The following is a 21515-nucleotide window of genomic DNA, read 5'->3' as shown; positions in this document are numbered from 1 at the left end:
ACTCACAACCCAGAATTACGGATAATATGATAACATATGAGGCACAGATATTTCAGAACTCTTAATTTCTTGAGGTCATTCTTTATACTACCCTGTGGCCTTTTTTCTCAGAAGATGTAAAATAAATTAGGTAATATCTGTGACCTTATGGGTAACTTGAGTCTAAATAATTGAGTCTGGACCAGAAAAATCAAGTGATGGATATAATGAGCATCAATCCACGCAATTCAGATACAATGACATGCATCAACCAAGTTAGCGAGTCTGACCACCTGCTCCTGTTAGTCACCTCTTAAGACAAGCATAGTCGCCTTTTACGGCAAGCATAGTCGTCTTTTTGGCAAGAATGGGTTGCTCAAGACCTATTCTACCCCAGATCTTTACAGTTTAATAATTACTAGTAATGACCCATTGTATAATGTTGGTATCTCACCTCGGCCCACTTGGCCAGTGCCTCTGGGTTGCGGTCCCATGGAATCTGCACACACATAGGGTTTCCTATCATCGTGTCGAAGTTAGGGTTATTTGTGGCCACAGTGTAGAAGAATTCTCTCCACAGCAACTGGCCGTGGAGAGCTAGAGGTGGTTCATTACCTTTCTTCACCTGAAACACAAAGTTTACTCAGTGAGTGAGTGAGCTGAGTTTAGGGACCATTCATTTATTATAGTGGTGGGTGGGGCAGAGGGAGCCAGGGGAGGGGCACCAAAACATAATGACAGTCTCTCGGTAAGGCTCATCAAATATAATGCACATTTTGGGGGAGGGTCATGAAAAAATGGTCATTTAATAATAAAATATAAAATGCTTTTGCATTTTGTCTTTTTAGGGAGCGTCATGCAAAAGGACATGGGAAAGGTCATCCCAAAATGACGAGCATATGGCGAGGATCCAGGGATTCGACTCCAACCTAAGTGCCCCTGGCAGGCAAATCACTATATTGTTCAAACATGGATTTTCATAGGTTCAAATTTCCATAAATTCTGAGGAATTGGGAATTTTTTTTATTCAAACTGGGAAGCTTCACCCTCATATTATGAAGACTTAGGGCCGAATGTCTAGATAAATCCCTTGCTCATATCAGGACTTGTCAGCTTAATGTAGGAGGAAAGCCCAAGGGATGCACGTAATACTTATACCACTTGGGTGAATCTCACTGGTACGTGTATGGTTCTGGGACACTGGGGTGCAAGTAAGGGACACAACTCTGCAGTGAACTGCAGTGTCTTTGACAATATGGCCAAAACAATCTGTGTAAGAGTGTGTGAGTGAGCTTTTTGCCGTTTTCAGCAATATTCCAGCAATTATCACGGTAAGGGGAAGACTTAACACATTGTACCCATGTGAGGAATCACACTCAGGCCTTCATCATCATGAGCTAACTCTTTAACACCAAAGCTACCTCACAACCCCAATCTGCAAGAAATCCTTGACTCAGACAGCTTCACAACATCCAACATGTTTGTTTGTTGTTTAACGTCGCACTCAGCAATATTCCAGCTATATGATGGCAGTCTGTAAATAATCAAGTCTGGTACAGACAATCCAGTGATTGACATCATGAGCATCGATCCATGCAATTTGGATACAATGACATGTATGACAACTCTGCAGGCCTAACCACCCAATCCTGTTAGTCGCTCCTTATGACAAGCAGTCGCCTTTTACGGCAAGCATGGGTTGCTGAAGACCTATTCTACCCCGGATATTCATGGGTCTAACATACTTGTAACAGCACTGGTACAAACTGGGATTTCCTGGTTACAAAATTCTCGACACACTATGTTTCAATTGTAATGTAATAGTCCAACCTGTGACACTGAGCCAGTAAATGATTGATGTGTCACGACGCAGTCAGCATCATACCAGTGAAAATCAGCGAAATTATATATCAAAACACTAACATGGTGTAAGTCGGACTCCAGAAGTAGAATCAACTCCCTTACTACGAAACAAGATTTTATTAGTTCTCTGTTACATACTTGAGGATCTTTTCTCACCTTTTTGTACAATTCCCTGAGTTTCCAGTAGAAGAGTCTCGGTGAGAGACAGCCGAACCTCAAGTATGGACTCAGTCCCGTCTGACTGGGAAATAGCGACTGCGGACTCATTTTTGGCTTCTCAAAACTTGCTACCCATGCCTGAAAAAAAGTATTATATACAAATATCAACATAGATTTCGAAAAACAGACAGCCCTTGTATGCTTCTATACAAGTGTGCTTGAACTAAGGAAATGCAAACATAATTCGGTGATATGTCTAAAGTAAGTGAGAAACAGTACTTTGAGCATTATTCAGTGCATTAGCATGATCAGAGATCTTACAACAAGTATATGTTTGTTTGTTGTTGAATGCCGCACTCAGCAATATTTCAGACAATCCAGTGATTGACACAATGAGCATCGTTCTAAGAAATACGAAGACATGCATCAACCAAGTCAGTAAGCATGACCACTCAGTCCCATACGTTGCCTCTTACGACAAACATGGGTCACCGAAGACCAATTCTGACCCTGACCTTCATGGGAGCAACAAGTACTAGAGACAAGGGGTGTAAGGTCATGGTGGCGGGTGTGTTGCTTACCTTCCTCTCCAGGTGGCGGTACAGTCTGGTGAGGGCTTCTGACTCTCCGCCTCGGAATATCACGGGGTGAACACCATCAATGTCAAACCCTGGAACAGAATCACACTAGTAGGAACACCAATTGTCTCATGTTTCTGAAGTTATGACTTTCAACAACGTTTACCCTAGTCGCTGTAATAAGAAAAAATTCATCCACTACCCTCACTGTACCGAAAATAAATCTCTCCGACCTGTAGTTCTGCCTTCCATTGGCTTAATAACGATATGTATCAAAAACAGAACTACGTTCTTGGAGTAACTACTGGGGCTAGTTTCACTATTGCAATTGTATTGCATTTGTACTCCACACTATTGCAGTTGTACCCCACACTATTGTAATTGTATTGCAATTGTACTCCACACTATTGCAATTTGTATTGCAATTGTACTCCATACTATTGCAATTGTATTGCAATTGTATTGCAATTGTTCTCCACACTATTGCAATTGTACTCCACACTATTGCAATTGTATTGCAATTGTACTCCACACTATTGCAATTGTATCACAATTGTATTGCAATTGTATTTCACAGTATTGCAATTGTACCCCACACTATTGCAATTGTATTGCAATTGTACTCCACACTATTGTAATTGTATTACATATGTACCCCATACTATTGCAATAACACAGCAACAGAAGTAAACCAACTTATTGCAACTATTGAAACTATCATTTGTCATGCATTCGATTGACAATACGTTTGACATTTACAAATTCCTATTGATATAGTACTATTGTAGGGCAAACATTTGCAAGACATCGATAGTTTGACGTACTGTTACACTCCTAATACATTCCCAACAAAGCATCGCAGGGGAGGGACTATCATGCCTAGGAGTCACTGCGTTGAAATGAGTGATGATGAAAAGGGAAACACTCTAAGCAATGGTCTTGTTTTGGCTTTTATTATATACCGTATTCGACGTAATAAGCGCCCAGGGCGCTCTCAAAATTAGAAATAGGGGGCTCTTATTAGAATGTTATTTTGGTGGGAAAAAAACATAGTTGAAAGATAAATTTTGTGGTTTGTGCTGACAGCCTGAAATGTTTATGTATGACAGATATATATTTTCCAGAATTTAATTGCCCATAAATAAGGGTGCATATAACACATGTGTGCATATTATACCGAATGAATAAGTCTTGTGTACATTGATCAATCGGATGGGATACTAATTGGGCTTTTTCACTAGCCAATATATCAGCAAATATCGCCGTGGGCGCTTATTAGAGTGGGGCGCTTATTACGTCGAATACGGTAAGTTCAATTATGAACGCGACGTTAAACACTATTTCACCTCATACCTAGTTCTTCCAGTTTAAGTACACCATACTTCTCATCATGGTCCAGAGTGACAGGGGTGACTGAATGACCAATCAGGTCCGGCTTAATGGTCTCCTCGGGCATCGGGGGTGGCTTCATCTGGGCCAGCACCGACAGAAACCGCTTGTACGTGAGTGGGTGTGTACTATTGTTCATCTTGATAACGCTGAAAGTAGCATTTAAGGCACAAATTAGCATGCATTTCATGCTACAACTGGAACATAGATAGATTTTCCTTCTTATTAACCAAATATACAAAACAACAGTGAATGAGGGGGGTAAAGGGAGAAATTAAGCACTGTCACGTGGCCTGTTACTGATTAACATTGCCTTGGAAGGGGATGTGATTTGAAAGAGAAAGGGAGGGAGGGAAGGAGGGAGGGAGGGCTGGAGGTACATAAATATGGAGGGCATAAACCGGTAAATAAATGTTGTTTTACACAATAGTTTCACATCAACCTGGCCAAGCTAACCAGTGGTTGATAGCATGAGTGACAATTAAACCAAATGAACACTGATGAAACACCATCAGCTTGCTCTCATCGTTGCAACAAGGGATGCTGACATGGCAGAGCTCCAGATAAGCTGCGTATCTGCGTGAAATACGCATCAGAAATGCAGAAATACACAGTAAAATATAATCCAAGCGTATCAAATACGCAACGAACATTACAGATACGCTACAAAAATAAAACTTGTGCGTATTATCAAAATATTGTGAAGTAACCCTGCGTATTCGATTAGCAAATCAGCAACTTATTTTGAAATTATAAACGGGCATTCCGTCAACCTTGCCAAACTCCACGATGAAAGTTACATCATGATCATTTGCCATCACACTTTCTTGTGGAAGTATCGTTGTATTTTTGAGTCCTATAAAGCTCTCGAACCCACACGAACCAGTTTGCAGGGACTAGATGAATAGTGTTTTTAAATATTTAACTTAAATACCCACATGTGTAAAAACTAGTGGGTAACAGAAATTTGAATACGCAGATAGAATTACTGATACCCAATGATTTTAAAATGCATGGGTAAAATACCCACAACACCAAAAGCTTATCTGGAGCTCTGCATGGACAACGTTCTACTTACTCCTCGAGTTTGTACAGTGTGTGCGAGGTGCGGATGATAGTCTTGACCCCACAATCGGTAGCAAGGGAACATATGGAAGCATCGCGATCTTTTCCAAATGGCTCTGGATCTTCTTCGAATGATAAATGAGTAATGTTCCATTCCTGAAATCAAAATAAAATATTTTAAAAACACAACATTCAACATAATCATCTTATAAAAACCTTCCCAAGCATCAAATTATTTACAGCAATCATCATCAGATTACTGCAATTGACTCCTTGAAACAAACCTTCGTCGTCAGAGACCGGAGACATAGTTACCATACTTTAACTCACTTAAAGTTATATGTTGTAGCTTGACTATAAAATGTCATTTGTTTTGCAATCGCCATAGCAACACCATGGAAAGCCTCAACTGTGACTTGTCAAAGTGTTCCATGTGTAAAATACATCCGGTAACATAACAAGAGATTGCTATTTCCGACTTATTTTACAAGACAATTACAGTAATCTAAATCTCTGCAAATAAGACAATGCCCACCATACAGTAAATACAAATAAAATTTAAACTATCATGTCTAGTGGTGTTTAAATCGGAAATTTCACATTTTTCTTGAGCAACTTGGTTACCGTCTGTTCGTTCACCAGGAGTGATACAAGGGTTTACCCTGACGCAGAAAACCTGCATATTTGACACAATCTAAGGACAAAATATGCAATATTATTTCTCCATTGTGTCCAAAATGTCTTGTGTAGGCGTGTCTGTAAGATTAGAAATTAAGATTGGAGTGCCATGTGACTTATCATAAACTATTACCCTGATTACAGGAACAGATATGTAGTTTTATTCAAGTGAGCCACTGGGCCCACACAAAGATTACATAAAGGAAAAGCACTAAGTCATTGGCCAGAAAGGTGAGAGTGTAATTGATCTCAATGTTTTGTAAAGAAGTGCAAAAAATGCAGGATAACCAATTTATTTAACATAATGACCTATGATTCGAACCGAGTGCGAAATCTTGAATGAGAACAAAACCAGCCAGCAATCATTTCTAACTCACATTTTCCCAACTATATCTTCCAGTTCTCAGAAAACTAATGTTTGAATCTGGCAGTTGCTGATCATGTCATTTGAAACAGCCACCTTCTCCCTGACCTATTTGTTCTGATTCGTAACAGTTGCAGTTCTTCTGCCTTTTGCCTTGATTGACAGATCCAATGAAGTGTGGTTGATGTTCCTCTCCACTGATTGAGTACTTACTTCGTGGGCGTGTCAACATGGTCAAGTAATGTGCATAAATTAAGCTATCACCTGATTCATAACATGCCACAGTATGTATTCCTACGCCTGGACTGTTGATCAGTCTTGTCATATTTGTCGGCTTTGATTAATTTACTGGTCACCAACCAGTTATCGCCATTTTTTTCACGTTATTTCTGAAATATTTGGTGTTCAAAGTTAACTGTGCAAACAACTTGGATTTGTTTGAAACTGTGAGAAAATGCGCATTTTTCTGTCCGTGGAAAAAAAAGAAACCAGCAGATTTCTACTACAACAGGGAATTAAATCAGTGGAAATAGAAATTTCAACCAACTGTACCAGTTATCACCATCATCTAAACAGCATGTGCCACATGATCACGCACACCGCTTCAGTTATACAAGTTTCATGTTCTATTTTCTCTGGTATCGCACTCTATTTTTATATTCATTACATTTAAAAAAAATGCTTTTATCAATTTGTTGTCTGCAAACTGAAGCATACCAATGTTCCCAAAATTTTATGCTTAACACATGCTTATCCTCAACACTATGTACTATGGATTTCGCATTAATACACGGTGATGCATTTTTGAGATAATAGCTGAAGTAGGTTTAAGAATTGTAATTTGGGGAAGAAATGACAGACAGACAGTAAGCTAACAAAACTGAATGTGCATCATCGTGTTGTTGGATTTTTGTTACGAGTTAATTAGTCATGTGACACCTCCCTCGTGTCTCTTCTAAAGTTGTATTTGATGAAGGTAATTGTCAAGAGTCAGTTTTGTTCATCATTTTTGGATAAATATTTCTCTTTTCTAATGTAACCAACCAAAGGTAAAACGAGATGTGATTATGTGCGCGCTATAATGGAGAGTTGATTCATACGTCAACAAATGGAGAAAAAAAACCTGGTTGAGGTTGGAGACACGTAATAAAGGGTCTTATATTTGCATGTGCATGATACTCGGTCAACTACACCCATATCAGAATTCTTATACTACTGGCTCCAGCAATACAAACAGTTCTGTCACTGTGTCAGACTGATTAACAGAGACAGAAACCCACCACACTAACACAGTCAAAATAGTGGGTCCTGTTTATCTCCTATCAACAACAAACATACAGGCTGTAACCCAGTGGACCCAAACTGACATGACGTATGTTCAGTGAGGGAAAATTGCTAAAGTTAGAAGCTCCTAGGGACCAGTTCAAAAGTATGATGTCGGATAAAAAAAAAATTATTCATTAAGATTTGAGTCATTTCCCACCCCACCCCAACCTCATGCCCTCCCAAAAATGTATTTCTGAAAATGTTGAATTCTGAAGTTCAGTGGCCTCTTGTCACACAGTCTTTTGTTTTGCCCTGCTTTTTCAGCTAGTTTATCAATGGAAGTTTATGTACTAGGTGTTGAAAATCATTTGTAGGTTTTTATAGATCAAATCTGCCATTCTATATTACTTACTTCCCTTGATGGACTTACCACTATTGTTAGCAGTGATAAAACCCTACCTTGAGGAAAGACTGGTAGTATTTAATGACCGCCAACGTTCGAAAATAGAACTGGTTTAGTGTGGATACTATACAAAACACTGAGAAATCTGTTCAGTTGATTGTGTCTGATGGAAAATTTGCAGGGCCATTGAGACCCCCACCCCAACCCCTAAACTTCAGGAATTCAGATATTTATCCGACATCCAACTTTTGAATCTGTCCCTTACTATTAGACGATGTTGTTATTACAACTTTTTGTACTGTGTTTATACTTAGACCCAGAACAGAAACTGACTGATAGCGTTTCAATCAGCAATGCAACTGGAGAATGAGAACAACAGATCTGGGTGACAAATTAGGTCATGATGACCAACTTAAGTAAAGCGCTATCTATACTCCGGGCCTATATCTGTAACCTCCAGTGTCCCACATACTCTGAACAAGTAAACATTAAGCAATATTGACAAGATGAGTTAAAATAAATACTGGTGATGTATCACTAAGGCATCCACCTCCCTATATCTACCCAACATGGTACTGATCATGGTACTGCCTCTAGATATGTCTGTCCCATACAGTACAGTCCACCCAGGTACAAAGTTCGTTTGTTTGTTGTTTAACGCCGCACTCAGCAATATTCAAGCTTTATGTGGGCAGTCTGTGAATAATTGAGTCTGGACAAGACAATCCAGTGATTGATATCATCAGCATCGATCCACGCAATTGGGATTGATGACATGCATAAACCAAGTCAGCGAGCCTGACCACTCGATCCCGTTAGTCGCCTCTTACGACAAGCATAGTCACCAACACAGTTTGAAATTAAGGGGGTCCCAAAGGCTTGCTCCATTAGAAGATTAAGTGGAAACTAGGGACCCCCTAAATTCAACTTTTGACATAATACCTATCATGCATATGATAAGGACCCTTTGACATCCAAGCTTAATTTCAAACACTGCAAAAAAAGTAACTTTGATTTTTCTTACTTTGAAAACTTTAGGAAAGACTTCTGTGGGTTGACCCCGGATCACAAAAAGACGGGATCCCAATTGCCGTAGACTCTTGTCAAGGTCTTCCAAGCACTCCAACAAGAACCTGTAAGGGATCACACAACATTACCCACAAGAAGACATTTTGACGGCATTTTTAATACATGATCAAGATGACAACATTCAGTGTGTACAGACTTGTTCTCGCCATTGTAGCAACACGCTCGGTCCCTGGGAAATCTATGCTCACCATTGTTGTACGTGTGAGCAAGTGGAATCTATGTTTTAATAATATTTTCCTCATTCCGTTTCCGCACAAACTAAGATGCACATTTCAGTTGTTAGTGCCATGCCGAGTTTTTTGGATAAAACTCCTATCACCAAGCACGCTGCCTAATTTACTTTCCGCCTCAAGATATTCCAAGTAAGTATTTTAATAATCACAATATTTATTCCTCTGCTAAATAATGATGTGTTGGGACCATGTACATAGGTATTTTACATTGTTGCAGGAAAGTTTAGTGCTTATTATAAAGTTAGACTTTTGGGTACCGAAAGGTCAATTTTCCCGCCCTATGTTAGCAGTATTTGTATGTTTACGAGTTGATCGATAATGGCAAACACTGTCAGATTCTGTTTCTGTGTTGTTTTTGGTATAAGTAGATATCAGCACAAGTTAACTGCACCATGTAAGACATAAGACTGACCAGTGTACTGCTGTGTTGCCGGTAAATGAGACACACAGCTATGTAAATCGAGTGGATGACACCTCATGCGTGATGTTTAGCTAGCATGATTAGATTTAAATGTCTGTAGCAAGATGGCATTTACTTTTCGTGACTGAATGTTGATGTATATTATCAGATACCATCCTTAAGTCAGTATATCTCTAGTCGTGGTAGTATTGTCGGGTATTTTATGGAAGTTATAGGCCTAAACTTTTATGTAGATGAATATCAGCGCCAGAGGTCAAAGGTCAGACGTCACGGCGTTATGCTCTGTATCAATATTGTGCAAGCCATTTAACTAATATGTAATGTTGATTGCCATTATCTATCTGGTACTTTGAGAGGGATGAATTATCTTTGTTATTTGTGTTATATAGCCTAGCTGTACTAGATTAGATGTCTTATAGGTTATTGCGTTATGCTCTATTTCAATATTTCGCAGGCTATTTTATCCAGTATGTAATGTTTACTGGTATTATCATGATTATGTAGCTGGTACTTTGAATTGTGTTGTCATTAATACTATATAGTTAAGCTACACTAGAGCTCATGTAGCTTAAGGCACTATGGCCTGTTTCAACTTTATGTAGGACTGCCTAACCATTATTCACTATTAAACTATTGTTACTTCAGGGAGATAATGGTAACATCACTGATGCATATACCAGTATTATTGTATTCTGAGTATCATAGAGCATTATGTCAGAATATATTTGTCAGTTATCTGATGCTAAGGCATTATCTAATTGTTTTTTGTGCTTTCAGGTTTACTAGTCAGAGGCAGGCTTAGTGAACTGCCACCCTTATCTAACCCTGTCATTTAGGGGTGGGACGAGTCCGAATTTACTGCCCGGGTACCCAACCCCCTATTACCCGACCCTACCCTGGTTCCCTCTGTAGGTCTCAAGAGATAGGTACAAAATGTCCGATTGGGCATTTTCTTACCATAGCACTGGCAAAACGCATTTAGATACATGTATTAAACAATCTGGTCATGCATACACTGAATTTGACTCAAGTTTATCTTTATTCAAAGATATGAAAAGTCAGAATGAATGGGTGCATAGTCAGAAAGAAATACGAACATTAGTGACTTGTAGCGAAACCATAGAGTTCTAAATAAGTTTTTGTCATTAAACAATATAGTCACGTGAATAACCACGGGTCCGAGTAGTCCTGTGGGTACCCGGGTCCTACTCAGTACCCACCCGACCCGGGTACCCAAGTTACCCGTCCCAGCCCTACTGTCATTCACAAATTCCTATAAGTAATTTTACTAATAAACAGACATTAAATTCAAGTGATGTGTGTTATAACTATAAGGTGGACCTGGCCACACATATTGGTTCAACTACTTGTACCGGTATAAATTATGTCTACTCAGTGCAGCATCATGGTGAATCTCAAAGAACAAACATTTTCTCTAGGTCATCAATGTTAAGGTTTAATGTCAGGAAGTCTTCTAATAAATTAACTAACTAAGAAATTAATTGGAAGACTTCTACCCAGACGCTCATCAATAACAATCAAGACATTGATTATGAAGAAAGTGCTGAGGATCCCGACCTTCAGAGATGTGCACGTGCTAGTGCCGCCTCAAACCGGATCATGGACAAATCAACGTCAGGCTATGCAGCATACCAACAAACCTGCCACATGACCAGTGTCCGAAATAACGGCCTGCCGGTGACTGCTAACTATTCTGTTGGGCTGCATGAAATTTTCTTCCGCCTGCCAAACTGTTTGGCGGATAATTTTGAGACTACTTACATATTCTGTTTAATTATAACTCCATGTTGATTCTCAAGTAATTGTTTGCATTATTTCAACTGAATCAAGATGCGATTTGTCTCTTGTCTTTTGCAATTTTTCAATATGTATGTCTGAATGCAGGCAGGTAGCTTTGAAGACCGACAGGCAACACTTATGGGTCACCTGTCCAACTGTCTTGTTGGGTTTCCAAATTATTTCGAACACAATCTCATTAAAATAAGATCTTAGTTCTCGCTGCCGCTAAACAAAGATCTCAGGACATCCCATTACGGATCACATCAGACCGACCTATCGCAAACCCTGACCGACCAGTGGAATTACTGACAAGAAGTAGACATTAGCCAATCAGAAAGCAGCTTTCTCATGCTTTACAGCACTAATTTCAAATTGGCAACCATGCTTGGAAACATATTTTGTCAAATTCTCGCTTAAAAATTTGAAACCTGAACAAAAGAACATTCTCGAATGGCTAACATATGGTCTAGATTGTATAGATTCAGTCGTCAAGCCCGTAACTATCGTTCAGAATACCCTGTTTTAAAGTTTTCAAGGCTGCATGATTAGAAATCACATTCAGCCTGTCACTTTCATGATCTGGTAAGCGACGCTCTGATTGGTCAGATGAAAGGTCGTTCTGACGTGACCCCTAATGGGATGTCCTCAGATCTTTGTTTAGCGTTAGCGAGAACTAAGATCTGATTTTAATGAGATTGTTTCGAACACTGCACTTACTTGTAACATTTGTCCTGTATATGCATAATCCTATCAGATGTTAATATCCAATATTGTAAATCTGTAAATGTATTTACAATACCATCTACAGTGCTGCAGATAACTTTTTTGAGCAATTGAGTTTTTACTCTTGGGTTTCTACTTTAATTGGCTTATTACATTTTTCAATGGGTAACCAGTATAATTTCACTCGTCTACATGTATTCATTAATTTATTGGGGTTTTCCCAAAATTAGTGACCATTTTAAGATTTTTAAAAAAATGAAGTAATGTTTTAGATGTATATAACTTTTCTAAATAAATAGGCTTGACCGGAAAGTAAATTAGCTCATAATTGTGTTTCGGAAATTAGCCCCTTTGTACCCATGCTGAAAAAGCTTCATTGGGTATTGATGCGAGCTGTTTTTAAACATTTGAGTTTTTCATTTAATGCATGAGTTTCTGTAGGCAAGTTAATTGAAAGTAATTGGGTTTTGAATATTTCTTGGCAGGTATATTACACAAATACACTGCTTATCTGTAGCTCTGCATGTTACTTTTAACATTGGAGACTAAACATCTAGAGGGTGATATCCTGGGCATTAAATACAAACCTAAGGCTTGCAATGGTCAAAACTATGAAAACTGTAAGAAAAACATTTAAGGTAGTTCTTCCAAAAATATACTTTAGGCCACAAATAATATTTTCTGGTTCCTGTCTGTGTCCTTTTCATCACCTACATCGGTCTAATTTATTTTCTTGATATTTAATTAACCCAAGGGAAGGAAACTCTAGTCTACTTTCCCAAAAAAGAAAGTACAATGAATAATGAATTTCCCTAAAATAACATTGTTTACCGAGAGTGTAATGTTATATCAACCTATCAAAATGGTCTGTCCTACAATAGCCCTTTATTGTCAATAGTATCCATAATAATCGACAGTTTAAACGGTTGCAATTAGTTATATATTAAACGCCATGGTGCTTTTCTCCTGGCAGCGGTCAAGATGCATGACACATGCGCAGATGCTCTTATCTGGTAAGACAAATACCCAATAACCATGATAACCAGGGTATGAAACTCCCAAAAATTTCAGCAAGACCACAGGACTGGCTAGCTGAAATACTTGCCAGCCCTGACCAAAACCTACCTGCTCACTTTAGTCATATGTTTCTCGGGATAATTTAATTAAAAATATGAAAACTGATTGCTTGTAGCAAAAGCTCATCGCTAAATGTTAGGTTGTCTAAAAGGTAACGGGGTTTCTTTTTGGTTACATTTTATCATTCATCTTTACATGTGAAATAATGCTTATCATCGGGAAATATTTAGGATATTTTCACCTATGAAATATAACCAGACCGTCGGGCAGGGGGATTTGAAAATCTGGCAGCCCGAGTTGAAATCAGCCAGTCTCGGACGGTCGGGCAGGCAGGTATTTCGAATGCTGCAATAACATAACTTGATGGTATTTTGATGCCAGGATTGGGAGAAATGGTATCTGAAACACTTACCTCCCAGCAATGATATATTCCAAAAGAGGGTTACTTTAGTTGCAGTTTTATAAATGAATAATAATAACAATAAGCTTTGCACTTTTGATATACAGCCAGAATTATTTTACATATGGAACAGTTTAGCGGGTCATTGTTACGAACCTTCCCGGATGTTTGCTAATTCTTTTGTGAAAAGAATATGTTTCACAAAAGAATATGTTTCACAAAAGAATATGTTTCACAAAAGATTATGTTGACATGTAATGGTCAAACTACAACAAAATATGTCTTTAACGAGTCAAAATATGACATTTATGATTGTATCCATTCTCTGTCGACTAACATTTCAAAGTGCCAAAAGCAGTAAACTGATTGTTGCTGTAAACAACAGTGAGTTGGAGCGATGCTGAAACTAATGTAAACAGCAATGAAAGAAGTTTTGAATAAAATTAATAACAGATTACATACAAACAGTCCAGATACACAACCTGTAACCAGATAGTGTAATAACAGAATTAACATGTATAGTTTATCAAATTCCTCCCGCCTCACTTGAAAGAAAATATGGTAATTAGTTTATGTAATAAACAGGATTAACATGCGTAGTTTATCAAATTCCTCCCGCCCCACTTGAAAAGGAATATGGTAATTAATTTATGCAATAACAGGATTAACACTCGTAGTTTATCAAATTCCTCCCGCCTCACTTGAAAGAGAATATGGTAATAAATTTATGCAATAACAGGATTAACATGCGTAGTTATCAAATGCCTCCCACCTCACTTGAAAGAGAATATGGTAAGTAATTTATGTAATAACAGAATTACCATGCATAGTTTATCAAATGGGATACGGTGACATGCACCAGGTCTGCAAGTCTGACCACCCAAATATTGTAAGTCACATTTTCGACAAGCATAGTCGCCTTTTAAGGGAAGCATGGGTTGCTGAAGACCCTGATCTTCAAGACTTTCAAACTTGGAGCGTTGTTTTCCATTAAACCAAAACTATTTCGTTCACTTATATCCTAATTTAAGTCAATTGTTTAAAACAATAGAAATGCATGTACTTTCTCAGTTACCCATGGATTTTTCAGAATACCATTACAAATAGACCAGGATGGCATTTTTATGGATATATATTTGTCAAAAACTGAGTCAAGCTTATATAAAAAAACAAGCATAAGGTTTGCCAACATTTTAACAATAAATACATATTTAATAAAACCATGGATGCATAAATCTGCGATAATACACCATATTTCAAATGCTATTTTGGCCTTCATTTGGATCATCAATGTAATCAGTATAATATATTTTTGTTGTGGGAAGCTTGTCTGAAATTTATGTGTCAAGACAACATGAAAGTCGCCCTTGAAGAAGATAATCTACCAATCAGAAGCCAGGATATTAGGCCAAGTTCAGCATCATAAAATCAATGATCAAACATTATTAATCTAAGAACTGTCAACAAAACACACTGATGTTTATTTCATCGCCTTAATTGGTTACATTACAAATTCAACACCTCCATACATCGATTGAGGATCTTTGTTTGATACAAATTAAAGAAATCGTTCGTTAAATATACGACTCATTTGTTTGGTCTAACATATAGACCTATATAATATAATTATGGGTACACCCCATGATAGATAAAATATATTATATTTTATATATAACGGGTTGTATCCTTATGTTCAATGTTGTTAGCAAATTCTGAAAAAATATCAAGGCCTAACCATTCTTTCACGTTATGCAATGTGTGCGACATCTCGTTAATATTCATGAGGTTGACATTGGCCTGGTTCATAAATATACATATAAGCTATGACAGTAGGTGGCAAATGGATTAGAGTTTCCTGTTTATCATAATCCAACGCAAAAACACAACCTTTTCAGTTCTACTAACCTCCACTTGTTAATCCCAACTTGCGAAGCCCCAGCAAACCAAGGATCAAGTATATAAATACATCGGTAAGAAAAGGAATCTTGTATGCCTTCTCGCAATGCCGGATTGTCGTGTAGTCGGAGGCCTTTTCGGAACCAGTGTACAGTGTTTTTCCTGGGTCTTGACATAATTGAATGGTATGAGATTCACAAATTACTGGTCTTAAGTCATTCCGTTTGAAGTCTTCTTCTTTTAGAAATGTAGATAGGCCTAGGTAACTGTTGATCAAAATCCACTTACAATGTATTCCACACTGCCCCCTGAACACACTGAACGATACAATCAATATATTACCTAGTCTCTGATTTGCTGAGAGTGGTCATGTGGTCTATTCTGCCTCACGTGTACGACAGCATGGTTTGGAAGAGATTTTCTGCGCACGTTATGCGCAACAACAAAGGGAGTTAATTCCCATATATTGTCCTCAACATGATTCATAGTTTTTACATAGTGAGCCAATCGTATTTTACATCGACGTGAGGAAAAAATAAATATGTGAATGAATATAATCTAGAACGTGTCAACAGATATTTGAGTTGGGTTTTTTTCAAATTACCTGTTTTTATCAAGTGACAATACACAATTGCTATTTTCATGAAAGGCATGAACTTTTTCAGCCACCTGAAATTCAGGTCACGAGTTTTAATCCTTGACGTATTTCAAATCCTACCCTCGAATCAAGCAATGAAGTATTATGTAGCAACACATACGATATGATTATTCGTCCAACTGAGTATTACTTAGTAACACATATACAATATGATTATTCAACCAATGAAGTCTTACTTAATAGTAACACATACAATATGATTATTCAGCCAGTTAAGTCTTACTTAGTTACACATACGATATGATTATTCAACCAATTAAGTATTACTCAGTCACACATACAATATGATTATTCAGCCAATTGAGTATTGCTTAGTAACACAAATGCAATATGATTATTCAGCCAATTGAGTATTATTACTTAGTAATACATACAATGCGATTATTCAACCAATTTAAGTATTACTTAGTAACACATATACAATATGATTATTCAACCAGTTAAGTATTACTAAGTAACAAATATACAATATGACTATTCAACCAATTAAGTATTACTTAGTAACACATATGATATGATTATTCAGCCATTTAAGTATTAGTTCTTAGTAATACATACACTATAATTATTAAACCAATCAAGTATTACTTAGTAACACATACAATATGATTATTCACCCAATAAGGATATGGGAGACGTTTTGACGCCACTTTGAACAGTGTTTCAGCTATATTTACCGGTATCAGCTTGATGTGGGAGACATCGATTGGAGTGCTTGGGTGAAAAGATGGCGGATGATGTATACTGATGAATTCACCTGCATTTCAAAACTACAAAGTATTTTTTTTTTTGTCATCGCCAATATGTCAGCCATTCTGTGTAGAAAGGAAAATATGCATACACACAGTAACACACAACGCGGTAAATATTACATACAGGTTCATGCAAAATAATCAAATCCTGCGGGTAAAAGTCAAAATCTCGTGACAACTACAAGAACAATAAATTTTAACACATATTCACGGGTTATTATACAGTCCAATTTCTTTTAAATATTTCAAAATCAAATGACCGCTACGACCGGTAAATATATGTAAACCTCAAGTCTTTGAATGGCGTTTAGAAGTGATACATATAAGTAAGACAAAATTGTTATGGATGAGCAACTTCTTTATTACAATAATAAAGAAGTTGCTCATCCATAACAATTTTGTCTTAGTTATACCATTCCAACTTCTAAATGCCACTCAAAGAAGTGATACATATAAGGAAAGAATTTATGGATGTCAACTTCTTTATTATGAGGAACACAACGTTTTGAAGTATATGCTTACTCATTCATCAGGTGACTTGCCGCATTTTTAATACGAATCCCTTGCGATTGTAAAGTCCAAGAACTCAAGCAAAGTATGCTTGTCAACATTTCATGGAAAGGCGTGTACTTAGGTATATACTAGGTTCAGTCTTGTCAGATTTTAGCAGATATTCCTGGGTAAATTGTGGCCAGTACTACATCGCCGCACAGTGACTGGACTGACAACCCAAGTAGGCGGGCCTGTATTGGGTAACTACAGAAAGTTTAATCATGTCTATTTTATTCCCACCTTGTGTTGAATAAGATCACGAATATAGTGTATAAGAGTGGATACTTGATTGTCAGAGCTGAGTTAGATGTACCTTCGGAATCCCCTGGAGTGCTAACATGGCTAGGGAACTTAACTAACAAAAGACGACATGACACTCGCCAGTAGAAAGATGGTATATGCTGGAGTCAGTGAGTGAGTTGGGTTTAACGCCGCTTTTAACAGTATTCCAGTCATATCACGGCGTGTCAGCTTAATGTGGGAGGAAAGCCCGAAGTGATGCAGGGTTCACACGTTTACCACTTCGGTGAAACCCACGAGCACGGGTATGGTGCTGACAAACCTAGAAACATAATAATATCTCAAACAAATTTTGAAATTTGGTTATATCCGGGTATCCCCTACTTTTTGAAAGAGTATATGTGGCCCACAGGTGGTATTCCAAATGATATATGGTCTTGTTTTGACACATTGCTTGGACCCGTGAAGATCCGGGGTAGAAGAGGTATTCAGCAACCCATGTTTACCATAAAAGGCGACTATACTATGCTTGTCGTGAAAGGCGACTAGCTGGTCAGGCTCGCTGACTTGGTTGATGCAATTGCGTGGATCGATTCTGGCCCAGCATCGCTTAGCATAGTACTGTTTTTTTACTGATCCTATTCTGGCCCAGTATCGCTTCGCATAGTACTGTTTTTTTACTGATCCTATTCTGGCCCAGTATCGCTTAGCATAGTACTGTTTTTTTACTGGTCCTATTCGGGGCCAGTATCGCTTAGCATAGTACTGTTTTTTTACTGGTCCTATTCTGGCCCAGTATCGCTTAGCATAGTACTGTTTTTTTACTGGTCCTATTCTGGCCCAGTATCGCTTAGCACAGTACTGTTTTTTTACTGGTCCTATTCTGGCCCAGTATCGCTTAGCATAGTACTGTTTTTTTACTGGTCCTATTCGGGGCCAGTATCGCTTAGCATAGTACTGTTTTTTTACTGGTCCTATTCTGGCCCAGTATCGCTTAGCATAGTACTGTTTTTTTACTGGTCCTATTCTGGCCCAGTATCGCTTAGCATAGTACTGTTTTTTTACTGGTCCTATTCTGGCCCAGTATCGCTTAGCATAGTACTGTTTTTTTACTGGTCCTATTCGGGGCCAGTATGGCTTAGCATAGTACTGGGGTTTTTTTACTGGTCCTATTCTGAACCAGTATCGCTTAGCATAGTACTGTTTTTTTACTGGTCCTACTCTGGCCCAGCATCGCTTAGCATAGTACTGTTTTTTTACTGGTCCTACTCTGGCCCAGCATCGCTTAGCATAGTACTGTTTTTTTACTGGTCCTATTCTGGCCCAGTATCGCTTAGCATATAGTACTGTTTTTTTACTGGTCCTATTCGGGGCCAGTATGGCTTAGCATAGTACTGGGGTTTTTTTACTGGTCCTATTCTGAACCAGTATCGCTTAGCATAGTACTGTTTTTTTACTGGTCCTATTCTGGCCCAGTATCGCTTAGCATAGTACTGTTTTTTTACTGGTCCTATTCTGGGCCAGTATCGCTTAGCACAGTACTGGGTTTTTTTTTACTTGTCCTATTCTGGGCAAGTATCGCTTAGCATATATTGGCCCCATTCCGGACAACTACAGATTGCCAGTACTGTCCAATATTGGTTCTATTCTGGGCCGATATCGGTTGGCGGTGCCATTCCGAATGTACACGAACCCTATATTCTGTAAACAAAGGTGCGTGTACAATCAATAAATCAATCAACTCAATCTATATATTCTGTAAACAAACTTCATAATCAAGGAAGCACACAAGCAATCAACTCTATCAGCTCAATGGTAACAAGATTCTATTTTCTTAACTTATGGATTTAAGTCTACTGTTGGATTTCAAATACTCCAAGTGACAGTATCTCGATCCCACGTATTTAGCATGGGGCATCGGGAAAATAAGCGTTTGCGTCATTCGTTAACACTCGTATTTTTCCGTAACCTACAAGAAGGTCGGCTTGTCCCTGAATAAACTTCATATCAAATTTCAAAGCGGTAAATAGTGCGACCAGGGAATGCCGAAGAATCACGCTTATACACACGATGACGTCTAGTTATAAAACCAACGCCAGTGCGATCGCCCACACAGCGAGCACAGTGCTGGCAACGTGACACAGCTCGGACAGTTGTCGCATGAGACCCAGCTGCATCATGAATGGCGGTGTTCTGAAACCATTATTTAAGGACTGGTTTCGTTTTACCTTTCATTGTTTTGGTGATTTAATAGACGGATACACGTCCCAAACTGTATGTCACCGCGTGAACAGCAAATGGATATATGCTGTTTACTATCAGTCTACGCTTGGCATATATGTCCATCTTACCGAGGGAAGAATTTCGAACAGCCACAAGCAATCAATAGCGCTGTCTATCTAAGGATGATTTCACCCGTGAAGATCCGGAGAAGAATAGGTCTTCAGCAACCCATGCTTGCCGTAAAAGGCGACTATGCATGCTTGTCGTAAAAGGCGACTAACGGGATCGGGTGGTCAGGCTCGCTGACTTGGTTGATGCATGTCGTCGTATCCTAATTGCGTGGATCGATGATCATGATATTAACCACTGGATTGCCTTTTCCAGACTCGATTATTTACAGACCGCCGTCATATAGCTGGAATATTGCTGAGTGCGGCGTAAAACAACCAACCAACCAACTAACGATGAATTCGGACAATCAGCGCAGTTAATCATTTTTTAATCTCAGGGAGTACTTTTAAAAAAAAGCCGATAAACAATAGATATATCTATCTATCTATCTTCGGGCATGTTTTGTTAACACTCGTGTCTATAAGAGGTGAAATACTTGATCCACTTTCACATACATCCCCTTAATTTGCCTACAGAAACGGTGATGTGTGGTCGTTTGTCCACACATATACACCCCTTTGTTGGTAATGGGTCAGTCCCAACACAAACCTGGCGCTGTATATATATTTGTTACAGTTAAAACGTATAATCAGTTATTATGTATTATACTTGAAAAATTGCCTCATATTTTAGACATACTAATTGAAATGGAACAACATAACAATTAATGATGAGAAAGTGGTCAATTGTAACTACACTGATATGGACTATATGATTGAGATGAGTGATTTGTTTGTTTGTTGTTTAACGCCGCACTCAGCAATATTCCAGCTATATGACGGCAGCCTGAATAATAATTTGAGTCTGGACCAGACAATCCAGTGATTGACATCATGGGCATCGATCCACATAATTGGGATACGATGACCTGCATCAACCAAGTCAGCGAGCCTGACCACCCGATCCCGTTAGTTGCCTCTTACGACAAGCATAGTCGCCTTTTATGGCAAGCATGGGTCGCTGAAGACCTATTCTAACCCGGATCTTCACGGGTCGAGTGAGTTCAGGTAGGTTCATCCAATTTGTTTCAGTTGAAGAAATCATTGATGTCATCAAGAGCGTGCCCACATTGCTACAGGTCATGGTGGTCGAGATAAGATGGTGGATGAGAGTAATAAGAAGTATGCCAACATGGCCGAAGAAGCACTCAACATCTTTTAAGTCAGTTCCAGAAAAAGAGCGGGACAACTAAAGAGGTAGGTGTTCAACCAGTTCCGTCAAAGAACTTCAGTTCCCGTGGTCAAGTTGGTCCGTTTGATATGCTTTGTTTGTTTGTTGCTTGAAGCCGCACTCAGACATATTCAAGCTATATGACGGCGGTGTGTAAAAAGTTTAGTCTGGACAAGACAATCCAGTGATTGACATCATGAACATCGATCCACGAAAATGGGATACGATTACATGCATCAGCCAAGTCAGCGAGTCTCACCACCCGACCCCGTTAGTCGCCTCTTACTACAAGCATAGTCACCTTTTACGGCAACCATGGGTTGCTGAAGACCTATTCTACCGCGGATCCTCACGGGTCACAAGCTA

General features: G+C 38.6%; 1 protein-coding gene across 2 annotated transcripts in view; it reads right to left on the bottom strand.

Annotated features, from left to right (window-relative positions):
• LOC124145257 (cryptochrome-1-like) overlaps positions 1-15742 on the bottom strand; it is a 28265-nt gene extending 12523 nt beyond the window's left edge. Inside the window, exons 1-7 of one of the 2 annotated variants that reach the window (XM_046515000.2) lie at positions 15393-15742; positions 8769-8877; positions 5047-5189; positions 3933-4117; positions 2583-2671; positions 1999-2139; positions 434-604 (exon numbers count right to left, since the gene is read on the bottom strand). In XM_046515000.2, the coding sequence (XP_046370956.1) occupies positions 434-604; positions 1999-2139; positions 2583-2671; positions 3933-4117; positions 5047-5189; positions 8769-8877; positions 15393-15559 (1005 nt within the window). In that variant the 5' untranslated portion in view covers positions 15560-15742. The remainder of the gene's footprint in view (positions 1-433; positions 605-1998; positions 2140-2582; positions 2672-3932; positions 4118-5046; positions 5190-8768; positions 8878-15392) is intronic. The other variant, XM_046515001.2, reaches the window with a different exon arrangement.
• Between the last annotated feature and the right edge of the window lie 5773 nt (positions 15743-21515).

This window comes from Haliotis rufescens, unplaced genomic scaffold, assembly GCF_023055435.1.
Source record: "Haliotis rufescens isolate VD_foot unplaced genomic scaffold, xgHalRufe1.0.p SCAF_5, whole genome shotgun sequence".
Lineage (NCBI taxonomy): Eukaryota > Metazoa > Mollusca > Gastropoda > Lepetellida > Haliotidae > Haliotis > Haliotis rufescens.
The sequence above is the reverse complement of the archived record's forward strand: the minus strand, read 5'-3'. Positions and strand labels throughout refer to the sequence as shown.